The 18973-nt window shown below is 38.6% G+C and overlaps 3 protein-coding genes across 14 annotated transcripts; 2 read left to right on the top strand and 1 right to left on the bottom strand.

Annotated features, from left to right (window-relative positions):
* The first annotated feature begins 271 nt into the window (after positions 1-271).
* LOC135622989 (uncharacterized) lies at positions 272-6873 on the top strand. 5 transcript variants are annotated; one of them, XR_010491221.1, is made up of 6 exons: positions 272-526; positions 825-889; positions 3460-3566; positions 5565-5594; positions 5666-5855; positions 5936-6873. XR_010491221.1 is itself a non-coding variant. In XM_065125419.1 (5 exons), the coding sequence occupies exons 1-5, from the start codon at positions 359-361 to the stop codon at positions 4393-4395; spliced, it is 522 nt and encodes a 173-aa protein (XP_064981491.1). In that variant the 5' UTR covers positions 272-358; the 3' UTR covers positions 4396-5364. The 5 variants fall into 5 exon arrangements, 4 of the variants coding, with proteins under 4 accessions (XP_064981491.1, XP_064981492.1, XP_064981489.1 ...); XM_065125419.1 differs by lacking the exons at positions 5565-5594; positions 5666-5855; positions 5936-6873 and adding exons at positions 3988-4157; positions 4384-5364; XM_065125420.1 differs by lacking the exons at positions 5565-5594; positions 5666-5855; positions 5936-6873 and adding an exon at positions 4415-5361.
* LOC135622988 (uncharacterized) lies at positions 6665-11471 on the top strand. 5 transcript variants are annotated; one of them, XR_010491220.1, is made up of 4 exons: positions 6665-8614; positions 9259-9492; positions 10828-10932; positions 11129-11471. XR_010491220.1 is itself a non-coding variant. In XM_065125416.1 (2 exons), exons 1-2 carry the CDS (start codon positions 6764-6766, stop codon positions 9391-9393), a joined length of 1986 nt encoding a protein of 661 aa, XP_064981488.1. In that variant the 5' UTR covers positions 6665-6763; the 3' UTR covers positions 9394-9749. The 5 variants fall into 5 exon arrangements, 1 of the variants encoding a protein (XP_064981488.1); XR_010491219.1 differs by having other exon boundaries at positions 10828-11044; XR_010491217.1 differs by having other exon boundaries at positions 10828-11471.
* Positions 11472-12672: 1201 nt separating this feature from the next.
* LOC135622987 (zinc finger protein CONSTANS-LIKE 9-like) lies at positions 12673-18661 on the bottom strand. 4 transcript variants are annotated; one of them, XM_065125415.1, is made up of 6 exons: positions 18355-18661; positions 18007-18099; positions 16881-17556; positions 15952-16176; positions 14460-14782; positions 12673-13430 (listed from the first exon to the last, which is right to left on the bottom strand). In XM_065125415.1, exons 3-6 carry the CDS (start codon positions 17454-17456, stop codon positions 13301-13303), a joined length of 1254 nt encoding a protein of 417 aa, XP_064981487.1. In that variant the 5' UTR covers positions 17457-17556; positions 18007-18099; positions 18355-18661; the 3' UTR covers positions 12673-13300. The 4 variants fall into 4 exon arrangements, with proteins under 4 accessions (XP_064981487.1, XP_064981483.1, XP_064981486.1 ...); XM_065125411.1 differs by lacking the exon at positions 18007-18099; XM_065125414.1 differs by lacking the exon at positions 18355-18661 and having other exon boundaries at positions 18007-18347.
* Between the last annotated feature and the right edge of the window lie 312 nt (positions 18662-18973).

Here is an 18973-nt window from a genome sequence, read left to right as displayed (position 1 = left end):
AAGAATTAATCGAAATAACTTATATTTTTTTAATTTTATTTTAATATCATTTTTTTCACATGACTTTCCATTAATAAAGTTTTGATGACGTGAGAAAAAAAATTAAATATTTTATTTAAATAAATATAAATATTTTAATATAAAATATTTTAAAAATATATATAAAATATAAAAAAAAAGATAATTAATTACGGGGGTAATACGTAATTAGCGATACGCATAAGTGGAAGTTCTCCCTGCCTCCGCCAAGACAGTTGAGATCTCCGCTGAAGAAAGGGAAGGCCTCTCTCCATCGTCATCACGTCCGTTCGACGAGAAAGATCAACGGTCCATGTTATTCGCCGGATGAGCGCGAGGCATGTCACGTGATACGGTGGCTGCCTGGGTCGGTTCTCTTCCGCCTTTGGAACCTTCACCGACAAAAGAGAGGAAAAGGAATCCCTCGGCAGAGGAGAGGGGCGGCCATGGGATCCATGGCGAGGAACGACTGGACGAGGCCCAGGGAGAACGACGGCGCCAGTGCTGGGTGAGATCTTCATTCATTGTTGCGGTCGGTCCTCGTTCGAGGGCCTTACCATAGCTTTTTCTTCCTCGCTGAATCTGTACCTTTTATGCCGCATGAAGATTTTTGTTGGTGGATTGCACCGGGATACTATCTATGGGAAGTCTACGACCTGCTTCAGATCCTGACTTATCTTGTAGAGCCTTTGCTTCTCTTTGTTGAGCTCTAGTGGTTCGCCTGGATGTAGAATTTGCGATTGTGTTAGGGATTTGGCTCCTGATGCAGTTTTAATGTGAGTTATTTTTTCCTTTCGCTATTTTAGATGGATTCTCTGGCCACGAAGTCGCGAAAGACTACGAAGCTCAACAGATTCGTTCATCGATTTTGGTATGTTTTAGGCTTTCCTTTCATCTGGTTCATTATTTCCTCTTACTTTGTTTTTCCTTGATTCTCGTTTGATAGGAAACTATTACTGTAATCCTTTGTGTTTGACGTCAGACTCTTCCAATCTGATTGTTCCTGATTAATTAACCTGGTGGAGTTCCTTTTGGAGGTTGAATCATTCTCCAGAAGTGGATATATTATATTGATATATCAATTTCTTCTTGGCACCTGTGGTGTGCCCAGCATTGATTACATGATTATTGTTGCATCATAAAATACCACTGCAGCACGTGTATTGTCTTTTCTCTGAGGCATTAAACTTGCAATCATAGCATGCAGTTTTTTTTACATATCCCGGTTTAGCTGGGAGCGACCATTCTTTTGTTGTGATAGTTCATCAGAAACCGTGTCAATCGAGCTACATTTATTAACAGTAAAAGAAACCTGTTGGATTTGTTTTTTTTTTTCCGACACTTCTTGCTTTTACTGTTTCATCTTTCAAGAAATACGCCTTAATATAGATATGTTGTTAACCAATACCAGGGATCTATACTGGTTGATACTAATCCTAGGTATTATTGTTGGCTGCATGTACTCACATTTTTTATTATTGGTTGTATTTCATGTGGTTGTGAAAATTGACTATTCATCACATGCATTCTGTATTTCTAAGTCAGTTTTTTCCAGCTACATTTACGAACCATTTTGGCAAGTATGGAGATATAATAGATGCTGTAATAATGATGGATAAGAACACATCTTGACTGAGGGGTTTTGGTTTTGTCACTTTTGCTAATCGTTCAGTTGTTGACAACGTAATTGAGGACACACATTTTATCAATGGGAAAAAGTGTCTTGCAAGCTTCAAAGAATCAGTTATCTATTGATCGAGTTATTAGTCAAATAACTATTAGCATGTTTTTTTTAGGGATTGTATTCCATAGGCATTTTGGATTTCGTAGTTTGAAACCCTTGCATATTTTCATGCATGCATTGAAATAGTGGCAAAATAAGGAGCATTATGATTGATCTTAGTATGTAAATTGAATATGTTCCATTTCATACATGACATATAATTTACAGAACTTATAAAACAAGAGAAATAGAGTTGTTTGATAATATTAAAAATTAGTTCCATTTGTTAGTTATAATGTTTACGGATTTATAAGAGCAAGCAACGAAGATCTATATGATTATGAATGGATATGGGAATATGTTATGACATGGGTCTCAAATGCAAAAGAGATAAAAAGGTTACAGTTGTTGATCACTCATGGGTAGGGCATGTGATAGAGTACTCTCTGGAACATTTTGAATGGTTTAATACTCTGGATATTAAGAGGAAGAATGTGAGATATGAGTCACCAGCATCCTACAAAATAAAATAAAAATATCAAGGTAAGCAGTCATTGAGTCTTAAAGAGGGGAGACACTCACTAGATATTCTAGATTGGTCAAGAAATCAAATGGACAAACGAGCAGAAAGGGGTTTTGTTTAAGAGTGTGTGTGTAATTATTTTGTTTTGTCAACAATCATCTTTTGAAATAAGTGGTACTATGCCGTCAATTTGTCACAGCATTTTAGTTACAATTTTTGACTTGTAACTATTTGACTCTTTTGCACAAGTTATCCACTAATTGATATATTCAATTATTTAAAACAAATGAAGTTACATTTAGTCGAGCCATCTGGTGGCAGTTTGATGAACTGTAAACATTTATCTCAAGCCTTCAATATTCGATTGTAATTCTCATTTGTGAAGGAATTAAAAATAATAGAAAATTATTTTTATATGTTGTCATATAGTCAATTTTTAAGTGTATATTTTAAGATTTCAATATTTAAAATATATCTTAAGGTTACACTTTTAAGATGGTTGCATAGAGATTTGATACATATCATAAATTCGTCCTATCCATATTTCAGTTACAGTTTGTGGCCACTAGATACAGTATCATTAAGTTCACTTCTGAAGGTTGAGATGTTTTATAACGAATGAATGTCTATCTTATTCTTTTACTGATATGCCTTGCCTACTTTGTTAATTGTCCTCGTTCTTTTCTTTTAAAGGAATATGCTTTTATTTCTCAATCTTTCTAGTATTCCCTTTTTAAAATTTTTTTTCTTATTGTTTGTCATTGGTTTAATTTAACTTTTTATGACTTAAGCTAACTTATTTAATTTTTCTATCTGTGGACTAAAAAAAAAAAGAATAAGAAATTGCTGCATCTATGGTATGTTTAAAGATACCTTATCTATGAACCAGAAACACATGCTAATTCACACTAGAGGTGCTATTATGGCTATAGGAAGATGAATTAGCACTTCTTAGAAATGATAATTATGTAATGACATTGCCTTCAACTGTGCACAATGGCAGGAACAGATCCATATCATGATCTTGAATTGTTGGGATCATTGACCCTAATTGTTTTACTCCTAAAGGTTCTTGTTTAGGTTCTCAAAATGCCGTTTGTTCTTTATTTTAAGTTGTTGATCTTGCCACCAAATGTCATTCGTCTCATGTTTTCAAGTTCTTGATACTTGCCACCTTATGAGTTTCTATCTGTAGGTTGAAAGTTGAAACCAAAAAAACTATACCACGGGGCTCTCTTCAGTCTGAAGATTTTAAAACCAAGAAAATATTTGTTGGTGGGATTCGGTCAACTCTTACAGAAGGTAATGCTTTTCAGTTGTTAAGGCTTAATATGAAATATGCTGTCTAATTTTTTGTAGTTTCTTGCTATGTTTTAGGAGCAATTTTCTATGTATACTTTAAAAAAAAGTGAATTTCATGTCTGTCCCTCTACAGTTTTATATAACATGAATTCCCTTTTAAAAGACAACAAAATTTTATATTATAGATACCCAATTTTTCCACATGCCCAATGCAAAATTTTGAGTTGGAACATTCATGAAGTTTCTCAACTTCAGAGGAATATATAAATATTAATATGCAGAAGGATTCTTGGGAAAATTTGCCTGTTTTTGAAGCACTATGACCTGATCAGATGGGTCAAAGTAAGTACCTTTTTTTTTAAAAAAAAATTTGAAGATTAATGTCCTCGCTTCTTTTCCTGTTATATCACAAACTGAGCAGATGAGTTCAAGAATTTCTTCTCAAAGTATGGAAAAGTTGCGAATCACCGGATTATACGTGACCATTCAACCAACAGAGCATGTGGCTTTGGCTTTATCATATTTGATTCGGAAGAAGTTGTAGATGATTTGTTATCTGAGGGAAATATGATTGATCTAGCTGGTTCTAAAGTGAGTTTTATACAGTTGTTGAAAAATGATCTCATTAAAATTGATCCAGGTTTGCCCTATGTGCATTTTGCACTATTCCATTTTGTGTTTTGGAATTATGAAGATAAACAAGCAGTTAACATGCTTATTTTTGCCACACTGATATTCGATAACCATGTCGCATTGTAGGTTGATTTTGGGTTCATAGATATTCCTGACCAAGGCTGTTGACTTTTGCATGTAACAGGAATTAGGTTAATGCTGTTGCATTGTTGTAGGTGGAGATCAAGACAGCTGAACCAAAGAAAGTCTCAAACTAGCCGGCTTCATATGGTAGTGAACCTAGGCCACGGTCGTTTAGTGATAGCTTTGGTGGTCTTGGCAACGCTTATAGTGGTTTTGGAGGTGGCGGATATGGCCCTAGTCCCTATAGGATTCCTGGAGGTTTTGGTGGTAGGTTTGGTGGCTATGGTGTTGGTGCTGGTGAATTCGGTGGAGGATATGGTGGTTTTGATCGAGGATTAGGTGTGGCAACCTAAGGGAATCTTCCCTTGGTCATTCAAGTCGGCTTGGATCTTATGGGGGAGGGCTTGATGGTGGATATGGGCCGAGTGGCTTCGGTGGCTATGGTCACGGTGATAATACCTTTGGTCGTTATGATGCTTTCTATGGTGGTGCATATGATGATTCTAGCCCAGGTGCCGAATCTGGTGGAATGTATCATAGTCGGGGAAGCTATGGCAGTGGTGCTGGCAGTTTCTCCTCAGTATGCTTTTCACGACAGCTTGCATTAGTACACCAGATGCATAGTTCTTGATCTGTAATCTTTCCAAGGTCACCGATAGGAGATTATTCCGGATCAAAGGTTTGCTAGTTTGCTTGTTTGACTGTTGTGAGAGCCATGTAATACATAGAACACAAATTAGATGCTCTATGGTTTGTGTTTTCTTGCTCTTTTTTTGGTTATTCTAGACTTGTAGACCACATACCTTGGTGTGTAGAATGCTTTAATATCAGTTTCTATCCAGCATTTGATTTCTTGCTAGTTCTTTAGATGTTCATGTAATGGGAGATTGAAATGAAATTTGATTGTTGGCATCTCGGACTTGTCAAGTTTAGTTCCTAAGCTTCTGTTGTTAGTGCGGTCTGATGTAGGTTATTGTTTCACCGACCTCTACCTTTTACCGAGAACCAAGTTATGGTTAATGTTGGATTCTAGGTTTTTCTTATGTTAAAGCCGATGGCCCCCACATTTGATTGACTGATGTTTGCAATCACGAAACCATCTGCTAAGATCATGTAGAGTGACTTTCCTGATTCATTCTCCAAGAAAAGGAAAATGATAAAAATATAATTTTATTATCTTTTAAAGTATTAATTTTATATTAACTTCTAGTCCTAATCGATTTTCTCTTTTACTCGTCGCAGATGAACTCTCGGCTGACCCGAAAAAAAAAGGTATGTCTCAACATTTTTTAAGTTGTGTCATCGTCTCCTAAATGCTCCAACTGATGGCATTGCAATGACAGTGGGATTCGATTGAGAACACGTCCACAGTGCACTCCTTGCAGTGTAGCTATCTATCTTCCATCGTCGTCGGTGCTATTAACTCGTCCTTTTTTATTCAATCAAATAGAGACAAAAATGTTACGTGCTTGCAGCTTCCAAAGATCATGAAGTTAGTGGGACTTGGATACATATTGCTACCTTTTCTTTAAGGTAAGGCTTAAAGATCAAAATATTCTCATTGATGTTCTTGTAAAACTCAAAACTTCCTTCATTAGATTTCTCTATTTTAGGTAGGCACGCGGCGAGTGCGATGGACAATTAGATGCGGGAGACGGTGAGGAATGAGCAAATTTGAAAGAGGAGAAGAAGAAAAAATTGATTAAGATAAAATGTTTTTATAAAATTAGTAATTTAAATTATATTTTTTTATTTACTTTTGAATTTTTTTATCGATGAAATTAACTATATAAGAAGAATTAAAATTAAATATTTCAACTTCGATTATCTCAAAAAAAATAACTTCAACTGTAGCTTATAATTGGAAGGTGTGCTCTCTCCGTCATTAAAAAATGAGGCGATGCTCTTCCTCCACATCTCATCTCATAATAATTGTTGTGGACCGAGATAAGCTTTGGGTCAGCATCGATAGCCTATTGGAATGGACCTGCCTTATTTTTTGTCGTTAGCGAACTAAGCTAAAGATCTACTAATATTACAAGATCAAGCCATTAAAAAGTGGTATTGGTACCTAATCCAAACTAAAAAGTAAGTCAAGTTACACTAGTGTGCCTTTGTCCTTACAAGGATCACCTGCTCCCCTAATTTTTATGTATTACATGTACTGCCACTCACGGCCATGCCCTCCCCCTGTAATCCATCTCTTCCTGCTATCCTCCCACAAAATATATATATATAATAATAATAATAATAATAATAAATCAATTTGCGCTAATATGTCATTAAAAATAATCTCTTATATTTACTTCTATAACAAGCCAGCCATTATTAGTCTTGTCCTTCCCCCTTTCCCTCGGTTTCCTTGCTTAAGAAGGACAGGTGGGAGAAGGGCAGAGAGAGAGAGAGAGGAGACTCGCTTGAGGCTGAGGCCGTCGCCATTGATGGAGCTCGTCCCCTACGCGTCCAACCGTAACCCGAACGTCCCCTGGTCCGAGATGTTCCGCGCCGCCTCCCTCCGCCGCCCGCCGGACTCGCTCCCCCCCTCCCGCCCATCTTCACCACCTCATCCCCGTCGCCGCCAGGAGGCACCGCCGCCTCCGTCCCCCGAGGCGGCCTCAGTCGAGTCCTCCCACGACGCCGCCCGCCTCGCTCTCTACATCGCCATGGCGCACGCCGGCCTCGCCCTCACCCTCCTCCTCCTTTACGGCCTCTACCGCCTCCTCCACGACTTCGTCCGACCCCTCCAGTGGGCGCTCCTCTGCTCCATCCCCCTCCACGAGCTCCAGCGCGCCCTCGTCGACTTCTGGTCCCCGCCTCTCCACCTGGGCCTCGCCCCCGCCTTCCTTGCCGTCCCCGCTGCCCTCGTCCGCGCCTCCGCCGACACCCTCGCCGACCTCCGCACCGCCATCCTCCGCCGAAAGCTCCGGCCCTCCCGCAAGGTCGGCTTTTCCCGCCTCATCCGCTGGCTCGTCTCCTTCTGGGTCTTCATCATCTCTCACGAGCAGCTCGGCCCCGCTGCCACCGTCGCACTATTCGCCCTCGGTCTCCTCCTGGCCAGCCCCACCGCGACCTCCGCCGTAAAAAATGCCAGCTTCGTTCGCGGTCGGTCCTCCACACGCCCCTCCGAGCGGGGCGGTGGCGGATTCTTCACCAAACGCATCCTCAAGCACCTGAATACCATAATCGCCGTCAGCTTAATCGTCTGGATGATTATCGGGGCCTTGGCCGGAGGCATCTTCTTCTCCTACAAGATCGGAGTGGAAGGGAAGGATGCGGTGATATCGCTGAAATCCCACGTCCAGAAGAGCAATTACGCCGAGAGGATCGGATTCAAGAAGTGGTTGGACGACAACGATATCCCCGGCCTGGTGGATCAATACTCGGCCAACCTCTACGATACTGTCTGGCAGCAGATCGATAGCTTGGCGGTCGAATACAATCTTACAGATTTTGCCAATGGTTTCCGGCAATTCTTGATCAGCCGATCCAGGAACCCCTCGGGAGGCGCTTCCACCTCTTTGATGGCCTCGGCACAGCATCCTTACAGCGTAAAGCTCCAATCTTTGAGCATCCACTTCAAGAATCACGATTGGGCAGAGATCTACAAGGAATTGGACTCGTTCTTCAGGGAATTGCTGATCACCAGAGAGGATCTGGTGGTGACAGCGAAAGGGCTTGCTTTCCGAGGGATGGAAATCTCAAAGCGGGTTCTTTCGAGTAGTACTTCGGTCATCGGTGGCAGTGCTAGTTTAATGGTATCCATTGCCTTGAAGTTGGCCTCGGGTGCAGCCGAAGTATTGAATTTTGTTTCCCAGTTGACGGTTTTCCTGTGGGTGTTGTATTATCTCATCACCTCGGAGTCAGGCGGGGTGACAGAGCAGGTCATGGATATGCTGCCCATGTCAAAATGGGCAAGAGTACGTTGTGTCGAGGTTATCAACCATGCCATCAGCAGTGTGTTCTTGGCCACAGCGAAGATTGCAATCTTCCAAGGTTGTCTGACATGGCTGCTATTCAGGTTCTGCTCTGTTCATTTCGTGTATACCTCGACTCTCCTTGCTTTTATTAGCTCGTTGGTGCCTATACTTCCACTTTGGCTGTCAACGATCCCTGCTGCGGTTCAGTTGTTCATGGAAGGCAAATTTGTATGGGCGGTTGTGGTCACGGCGATCCACCTTATGATGATGGATTATGGTACTACAGTGCTTCAGGAGGATATACCTGGGCATAATGCATATCTAACTGGCCTTAGCATCATTGGTGGCATGACATTGTTCCCTAATGCTTTGGAGGTACTATTCCATCATATGATGTCCCTATTGGTTGCCTTGTTCGCTTTGCATCTCTGCCACAATTACATGATAATAATCTTGAGGTTTTGGATGTTTTCTGAGGAAAAGAGATGTCTGTCATGAGATTCTGATTATTGAATCCGTTCATACCTCAATGCCGGACATGGTACAGCAAACACATTGCTGGCTTACTAAAACTTCTTCTTGGAAAAAAAATCTTATGACGTCATGTGCTGCTAAAATTTAAATATGAGCATGTTCAGAGGAACAAAATCTCTGCAAAGAGAACAATCTTATTTTCGAACAAAAGCAAGGCAATAACTTAAGAAGAGTATTGAGATCATGCAACAAATCCTTACAATATTTTCTTGCTAGAATTTAGATTTTAACAAATATAACACAGATTCACTTTGTATATCTTGCTACTTCTTGCAAGGGCACAATATACAATCATACGATTTCATTCTTTTGAACTTCGTCACTGAGTTCTCTTTGCCAATAATCCTGTTAGGAGTCTTTCTTTTTTCTTGCATTTACAGGTTGGTTATTGTCTTTGTTAAATTTGTATTGGTATTTTTATTCTTTGTATCTATGCCCATTAATATGCAGATCTTAAGTAGCATTTTTTGTTTATCATCCTTCAGGGAGCCATAATGGGTCCGCTAATTATGACGGTTGTCATTGCTTTGAAGAACTTGTATGTGGAGTTTGTTCTTGCTGATAAAGAGGAAAGTGGCAGAGAATCTGTGGTTACTGATAAAGAGAACAGCAGCAGCTAGTTGTTATTAAGAGCATACCTTCATATAAGTAAGATTATGCGGACTGTTTAGCATCATTTCAGGAGCATATCAGAGATTTCTAGTCACTGGACCGATGTGGTATATTTATCTTTTGTTGGCCGTTCCATTTTATTAGGGGTCAGTTATTCTTTAGGATGTGGATTTTGTATGTATCGATCATTTTGTCGTTTGGTTGATGAAAAAATTGTATATTCCTTGTATGAGTCTTACACAAGCAGTAAGTTAGTGTCATTAAAGAGCGATAAAGTGTTGCAATATTTGGATCTGTAAGAAAAAGTTCATCTTAGCATTTTTAAACATTTGAAAATAAGATATTCATGTTAGCTTGAAACTAAGCCTTTTGTTTTCCTTTTCGGAACATAAAAGAATGTGTAAACACAATTAGGAGATTTGTGTCACTTGGTTGGGATGAAAACACTGAACATGGGACTAAATAACTTGTGAGATTACCTTATCATGCTTGGGATACAAGTTTCATCAGCTAAAGGAAGTGATTATTGAGAGAGCATCTTACTGCATACCAAGGCTCCACTTAATTGTTTAAATACCAAGACCTCACATGACATTAATTAAGTTTGGTGGACTTGAGACACCTTGCATTCACATATAATTGGGAGTTTCTGGCAACTAAGAAATATGTGGTCTGGAGGATGTGGCTGCAATTGTTTAAACTCTGGAGTTCTATTCCTCCACTTCTTGCCTGAAAAATTGTGTTGTTGTTTCTCATTATTTATGTTAATGATAGACCAACAAAGGCTTGTTTGCATGTTCAGTCCAACAACAGGAGAATGAATGGAAGCTCCAAAGGTGCCTTTCTTCTTCCCACAGCACATGGGCATTGACTGACCACCCCTACATGCTTAAACAATACTGATCTGATTCTCTACTGTTCCATTATTTAGTGGATCATGCACTTTGAAATCTACATGTTCCAAGCTTTCTATGGTCTATCTACTTTTTGGAAGTATTGGAAAACTATCAAAACTATGGTTGCAGAATTTCTTTTAATCGGCTGCATTCATTCTTCCCCTTTTTCCCTTTTCATATTTCAAATGCATGGTGGAGTCAGAGCTGCTATGATTCATTTTTACTGGTGGAATGACCATAATAAGCAGTTCTTGGGAGCTGTCTGTCTGGAAAACTGATCTGGTACCAAATTTACCAGTTATTATTTTGCTGAAATGGTGTTTGGTTGCTTTCTGAGTTTCTGTAATATTATGTCATTGGAAAAACTATTTTATGAATGAGAAATTTACAAGTCAATTTGAGATACCAGCATTTTGTCAAAGTCCATTTCATTGACAGCTACCATAGATTCTTTCTGCTTTTTCTTAGCAGGACCAGTTGGTGTACAGCTGATTCAAGGTGTGGTACTTGTACATTTGTAAGTAACTCAACACTCTTTGTTTGCAGACTTCTTCCAGGACCAACATGATATGATCTACATGATCTCTCATGCATAAATGGAGGATGTGGTTAGATGGTCATGCTTTTGGTTGTGGTTGGAAGGATCATCAGGTGTGTGTGCTCCTGGTCCTCGTTAATTCGTGGAAACGAAGAACACTAGCAATCAAGGAGATGTCAGCTTCGACATGCACATCATCTTTGATCTCACTGAGCTAATTATGATGTGCAGGATTACCTTTTTCAATCACATTTGATATTATCCGGAAGCATATACCACTTTCTAATAATCATCTATAACATTTTGCAGGTCTCCTAATAGCACGAGGACTTGCGACTTCTCAGCTTGAAGAAGACAATGAGATTTATGTAGAGGTTTGGATGCCAATGCCCCTTTTTAAGTTGACCTGTGGGCATGGAGATGCTTATGTTCGTGGGTACTGCAATGCTCGTCCAAGATACTGATGCACTGTTGCCTTGTCTCGATGCGGAGATGCTCGAGGTCTCCAAGCTGGTTTGACGATACGAAAGATACCTTTCTATGAGAGAAGAGAGAGGAGGATATGACCACTAAGTATTTAAGTGCTCTCTGTTCACCAATCTGTCGACAGTAATTTTTCATATTACCCATCTTTATAGTCAATTATTTTTAATATTTCGATCTTTATATTTTAAAAAAATTATATTGACATCTATAGTAATTATAATTAAAATATTTAAATTTATTTATCATAACATCGTCGATTTTATCAACAGAAATATTAGAATGATAATTTTAACATTTTAATTGATTGTGATGGATAACGTTGATGATGACGAACATCGATGTCGTTGGGGATTATGAATGATTATTGTGAATGAGAAGAGTGATGACGAGAGGTGAGATTCGTTTTATAATTATGTCGGTGTCAACACAAATGCATAAAAGCTTACATCTCTCATCGTCATTTTTCTCATTCAAAATATCCACCTATAGCTTTTAGTGGTATCATCGTTCGTTACCACTGACACCATCCGTCATCATCAATACGAATGTTAAAATATATATTAATTGATTTTTATACTATACTAAGGTATCATTATGCTTTTAACTGATTTTTATATTATATTAAGGTTTTACTTTCTTAAGAACGTCAATATAATTTTTTAAAATATAAATATTAAAAATAATTAATTATAAAAATAATTAATATATAATTAACCCGACTTTATCACGAAGTTTACATCTCTTGTCGGACTGATTTTAGACGAAGAAGATGACGAAATCCCGGGAGTGGGACATGCAGTGTTTGGAAGAAGACAAGCGAGTAATCCAAATGCTAACGCTTGCACTGCGTGCCTTGTAATAATTAGTCGTGTATGACTCCAACAGTTGCGAGGGAAGTCGATCGGATTGCCAAACTTTTGCTTGCTCGGTTTATGCATTTCTGCATCCTTCCGTAATTAGTGATTTCATATTTACTATTCTAAATTTAAGTTCTACATATTATTATATATATATATATATATATATATATATATTCCATTATGTTAGTAAAAATATTAGGAGTGGTTTAGATATGTTACGATTTTTATATTATTTTTTGACTTTATCACCAATGAGAACACATCACCACTGTGTGTTAAGATGATGTAAGACACACAAAATGTGATAATATTGATGTAAGACAACTATCACCAACAGCATCACAAAGGAGAAGGAAGCCTTTTCTGTATCAAGGAATCATTCGATACTGTAAAACACATTGTCAAGTGTTTGAGATGGACAAGCAAAGTTTTACAGCATCAACTAATTGCTGTGAACAGATGCGAAAAAAATTGAGCCAGTTCATTATGTTTCCATAGTCACTGACATCGAAAACCAAGTGTACAGCTTTTCCAAGAATCTTGTTACATCCAAAATTCTCCTTCACATTTGAATGGATACAAAGAGCTATTTGCTGATTACAACAACAGAGTTATACTCTGCAAATTTAACATGAAACAATATAGAGAATGGTATAAATGTCAGAATCAGATATCTAAGCTGGGAATAGCACACTGCAGCATGTCGCTTGGCGGCTAACCCTCAAGTGGGATCAGAGAAAAAAAAAAAAAAAAAAACACGGAGGAAGAAGAAGAGGAATAAGACTCGTCATCAGAGTCAACGTATAGCAGCATCGATACCAGGTAAACATTAAACCAATATGTGCTGCCGTTTACACAGGTTGTAGAATATTTACTATCGAACACTGTAAAGGCCAACATTTACAGGATCAGGTTGTTGGGAAGTTCCAGAATGTGCCTCAGCAATTTAGAATGGACTGAGCACTTTCAACTGGAATATTTTCAGCCGCCAATCAGACTGCCTTTCTTGTTCTCCTTTTTATTTCTTCGAGTAGGCTGATAAACATCTTAATCACCAGGGAAGGGTGACCAACGTCAGTCTTTGTTTTCCCAAATATATAACAACTGATTTTTATACTATACTAAGATAATGCTCTTAACAGCTTCTTGTCTTTGCAAGTGGATCATAATCATAAGCTTCACCAGCCTTGACAAACCGGCCCTTCACCCGCCTTCTCACTTCGGCCATAGCCTTGCGAGAAGCATACCTTATTTTTTTCTCAAACCTGTCCAGAGGAAAAGAAAGAAGTTGCTGAGAATTTTTTCAGACATATTCATTGAAATACTATGAGCAATCACAATAACACTCCATATCTAACAATTATCTCCATAATAATTATATTTAAATTGGATTCTTCATTTGTAAAATGAGGTATCACATATAGCTTCAAATAATTTCATTAAGACATGATAATTATTTTTTATTTAAGTATACATTTTTTTTGCAGCAATATACATCTAATTAATTTTCATACATTCATGATTAAATAGGTCAAGTTGCTGATCTTCAGATCAACAAAATTCCAAATGAGTCCAGTTCTTTGTAACTTTACAACACAACATGCTTACTAATTTCATACTGCATATTATTCCTAGAGATCGATTTTGGCCTCAAGGAGCTTATTTGGCTTCACCACCTTCTCTCTGACATGGGTGATTGATTCTCTAAATGAGAATGCTATTAAAATTGCTAAATTTCCTGTCTGTCACAGACACAATCAAGCAAATTATTTTTAATCTCATTTACTTACTCTTTCTCATCACTATTCAATCTGCACAACTGTAAGATCTTGAGCAGATTGACAGAGATTAGACATATATGAACCACACAAATAACTCTCATATATGACTACACTGTTGTACTCTCACAGCTAGGCAGCCAACCATGTTCATTTATATCCTACTAACAGTGGTTGAACACACTAAATTGCATATAATGCAAACATAAAAAATCCATATTTACTGTGCCAACAGAAAACAACACAAGCTAAACCTATAAATTAATTTGACATCGGTTATGAATATTTCACGTGATAATTTTCCCCGCAAGGCCTCAGGGCTTTTAGAAGTGCAAATTCTAAGGTCATGGATCTGGCTACTGGAGCAGGGTGCATTTTTAATTATCAAGGTTCAAGACTTGTACATCTAACCCAGTTATCAAGGAGTTCAAGAAAACATTAAGCTCAGTAACTTTGATGGGAAATTACATTTCCGATATAACATCCATTTTAGTATTTGCCAGAGTCTAAACTTACTTGCGTGTTTTCTTCTTTTCTTTATAGCGCATCACAGCGCTATCCCTGCTGGCTGTAGGCAACATGGAACTCTCAGGTCCAGCTGGGAACACTGGAGGCTCACCCATAAGAAGCATTGATGACACACCACAATCTTGATAATCCCGGGCACTGCTTTCACCAGTCAAACCAGAAAAGGAAAAGGATAGACAGGAGTGGGCTTGTCGTGCTGGAAAAAACATACTTGAATCCACATTTTGTCCTGGATTTGACATCACAGAATCAGCAGAGACTGCATTGCTACATGTTGTTGGCAAAGGCTTAACCTGCCCCTCAGAAGATGCCTAGGAAAGATAATAGGGACAATTATTTTGAACAAACATGTTGTCAAATCTTAAGTATACTGCTTGATGACACATAAATAGATAAGTAGTTCACAACTTGAAATCATCAGTTGATAAAATTGGCAAAAGCTGCTTAAACAGTTAATTAGGAAAACAAAACACAGATACATACTACCATGTAAACCATTTTTAAATTATGTAATCCAAAGAAGCATCTATTATGTTATCATATGATAGCTGCTCACTGTCATGCATATATCGTTTTTTTTAATGGATATAGTAACCATGCACAGCACAGCATCGTATCTGTCTCAGGTAATTCAATATGAGACTCATCAGGTGTTTCACAAAACCATGTTGTCATGAATATACAAGGAAGGTGATGACTCTTGAGCTTGACTAACATATTGGAAGTGATGGAAGCAAGCAGGGCAGGCGTAAAATAACAATGTTCCTTCCATTGTTGGCAACTAAATTCTGCATGAATTAATCTATTGTGGCATGAAATCTCTTACCAATTGTAATCGGGATATTCAGATAGGGTATTGACATATAGATAATATCAGGCAATTATCAAGGACATTGAGACACTGAGAATAGACGAAGAAGAAATGGTTGAATCAAGATGTAATTGCTAATCCACAAGTGTGCTTGTAACCAATGAATTAGTTAGCAAAATTATGTCATCTTCTAACATGGTTGTAGAACACAAGATATATTTTTTTTTGTAATTCCAAAGAAAAATGGAACAACATGCATAATTTTTTTTTTCAAGCTATAACTCATCAATTGTAACATTTATGTCCATCGAGCAGTTAGTTCAGGTTCCTCACAAACTCACAACTAGTTTAAAGCATTCCTTCCTCTTAAGTAAGCACTTGAAATCTGACAACCTTTACAAGCCACAACAACAACAAAGAATCATAACCTCAATGAAGGGATGAATTTCTATGAAACCATCTTTTCTTCCATAATAAAAATCCAAAGAGAACATGGTGCAGGAAGTACTTACTGCATGACAACAAAATAAAGTTGAGCGCACACTAGGTGATGTATGTAGCTGGTGGAGTCTGTTGAACTAGTGTTTGATTTTAATTAAAAGATAAAAGAATGATGGTGTTTGCTCTTAAAAAAACAGAAAGTGCAAAAGCAAAAGTGACAATATGTACCTCTCCAACAAATTCATCCTGGCAGTTCGAATTGGCAGCACAAGTGTCCCATGGATCAAAAATCACATCTATCCCGTGATCATCAAAAAGATGCCCTGTTTGGTTATGAGATAAACCAAAAAGTTCTTCATAGTTTTGAAAAGTCAAATCCACATCATCCAAATTAAAATCATCACAGAGACCATCTTTGCATAATTCAGAATCATTTGTCCCAGGACAAGATAACTGCAAATGAGTCAAAAAGCTATTGGCAATTGGAATCAGTATAAGAAGCTAAACATTGAAGTGCACTTAAGCATATTCTCAAAGAATAAGGACCGTACTTAGATCTCACAGATAGTGCATCATATATTTAAGTTACAAATCAGTTTCTCTCAGCAAATTTTAATCCTTCAGCCCAAATGAAGCTTCTGCAGCAGCCGAAGATGAGTTTACTATAATCTACTGTAATTTATGATACCAGAGGAATGGAGGAACACCTAAACCTATTAATATATCGTGTAGGCTGCTCATTAATGAGAAAAGCAACTACACATCTTTTCTGGCAACAAAAAATGAGGAATGAGGTGTAAAAGCAGCATGGCTGAGGTTCTCACTATGTGAAAATGCCAGAAGACCTGATACTTTGGTAGACTGTAATTAATGGTACCAGAGTAATCAAGGGTACACCTAAACATATTAATCTATCCTGTATAGATACTTGTTAATGAAATTAGCAACTAAACATCTTTGCTGGCAACAAAAAAAGATCTGGAACATAAAATGCAAGTCAACTCTTGGTATCAAGTCTGTTAAGGCAAAAGAGGAATTTGAATTGTAGAGATGCATTTGGTAATTGAATTTGTAGTAGATTTTTGTCTAAAAGACAGCAACCATTGATGGGCTCTAAAATTTGAAGCTAAATAAAGTGAACTAAAACCTAAATGCACCTTAGGTGTAGTTGAATCTACTGAACCAGCTACCAGATCAGCAGTACAGGGCATCAAACATATTGCAGGCCCCGAAGATGATCCAATCAAGGAATCAAACTTATCAAAAGCTCCTGGATTATTCAGCTTGCCTGCACCAGAAATGCTGTTTTCCGGATGTCCCCAACAATTAGTAACACTGTTCTCATCGATGGTCATCAAGCCCAATCCCTGTTCACAATCAGCATCCTCTATAGGAGGAAACTCCTTAAAAAATGGCCACATTCTCGAAAGCTCAGCTGCAGACGGGCAGCCTATGTAGCAATTTATTGTCTCTCTTTTATGTCCTTTGGCAACTGCTGATCCACCATCCTTATTCCAATCACAATTTTGGCAGAGTGAAACACTTTCCTCAATGCACCTAACAAAAGCAGGTTGTGTGCTGCAACTGTCACACAAAAGAGTGCGCGAATGGCGTCGAGAAAGTGCATTTGCAGAATGAACAATGCGGTCACATGACAAGCACAAAGCAGCAGCATCGGACCTGCAATAGATGACAGATCTTTGCTCCCCACAAAAATCACAAAGATGGCTCATGCTTCCTCACTCTCAGAGGACAAGCAAACAAATCAAATTCTGCTCCTGTTCCTGTGGCTTAACAAGAAATGTCCTCACTGTCGTAGTTATCAGCATACTCCTGAAAAACTCGATCAATGTCAGCATATATCCAAAAGAAAAAAAAACCTAAAAGTTATAAGTGACTAAGTTATACTTGGCTAGGTTTCAAATTAGTAAAAACAAAAAGAGAACTTTTCAATGCATTTTCTCAAATTTAGCCAAAAAAAAGTCACAATTAATAGATTTTGTTATAAAGAAAGATTTGCCAGCCTGAGTTCATTAATCATGATAACAACAAAGAGCTAAGGTTAAAGCTCTAACTCCCAACATTGCTTACATACGAATTGCCAATCGAAATTTTTTATCTTATTGTAATAAAATCTCCACTAAGGAATCTCACAAATATATAGATTCTTTCAATCTGGCAACCTGTCTTTCAAAATTCACAAAGGCAATGATCTAAAAAGTACTTCTTGGAATCTTGGAAGCTGCCTAACATCTAAAAGCGTATACGGAAAAAGCAAGAGACCTCCATGAACAATCCAACGTCACCGGCAAAACTACTATGTCCAGCGAGAAGATTCCATGCTTCTCAAAAGCAACGTTTGGGAAACTGAAGAATCTGAAAAAGGATACTTTTTTGGTCAAATTCGACTTCCATCAAATCTAAGAAAAGTAAACTGATAAGACCAAGGTTGAACTATGCATCGCTTAATACTGCGTCATCATCCCGCTAATTATCCAAGGAACGAAAAGACACACAGACAGCTTGTACGAAATCCACATCAAGGGGAAAAGAATCCACCTAGCGAAACGACTGATCATGACGCAAAATATCTAACGAGAATTAACAACAAGCTTCCTCGAAATAAACTACCGATTCATGGAGATCTTATCAAAAGCTTTCTCTTTCCGTGCATGGAACAAAAGTGGGAACCCTAGCAGAAGACGAGGGATGCAAAATCGAATTCCCACACGGGAGGAATCGTCGACGAACAGATGGGAGGGAAGAAAGGCGGGGAGGAAGATGACAGGATGAGGAAGCCGGAAAGGGTTCCCGTGTACTAGACAAACTACTTCTACTCGTTTTTGAACTACCCGTTTTGCACCCGCCGTGTGGTTGGAGCCGGAGATGGAGAAGGTAGCGAAACACAGGTGGGCCCCGCATACAACTCCAGTTGAAGAAAGGGACGGTACGGGATGAGGGTGGGTCGGTGAAAGGTAGTGAGTGCCCTCCAGCGAAAAGGCGACCGAAGGCGTGCCTTTTGTTTTCCTCGCTCCCCGTCCTTTTCGTTATTATTGCGCTTCCGTGGGGGCGTTTTGGGTAAATCGCGAGCGGGAGGGATCAGGTGGCGGCCTGCGCGGGCCCCGCGGACCGCCGCGATATCGAAGCAGGCCATTTCTCGAACCCACGACGACCTTTTCTTTGCCGTGCATGTAATGACTCTTCTATCCCCCCAATCCTCTTTTACTGTCATGGGCTGGACTGGGCTGGG

Source organism: Musa acuminata, chromosome BXJ2-9, assembly GCF_036884655.1.
Source record: "Musa acuminata AAA Group cultivar baxijiao chromosome BXJ2-9, Cavendish_Baxijiao_AAA, whole genome shotgun sequence".
Classification (NCBI taxonomy): domain Eukaryota; kingdom Viridiplantae; phylum Streptophyta; class Magnoliopsida; order Zingiberales; family Musaceae; genus Musa; species Musa acuminata.
Note: the sequence above shows the minus strand (reverse complement) of the source record. Positions and strands in the feature narration are given on the sequence as shown.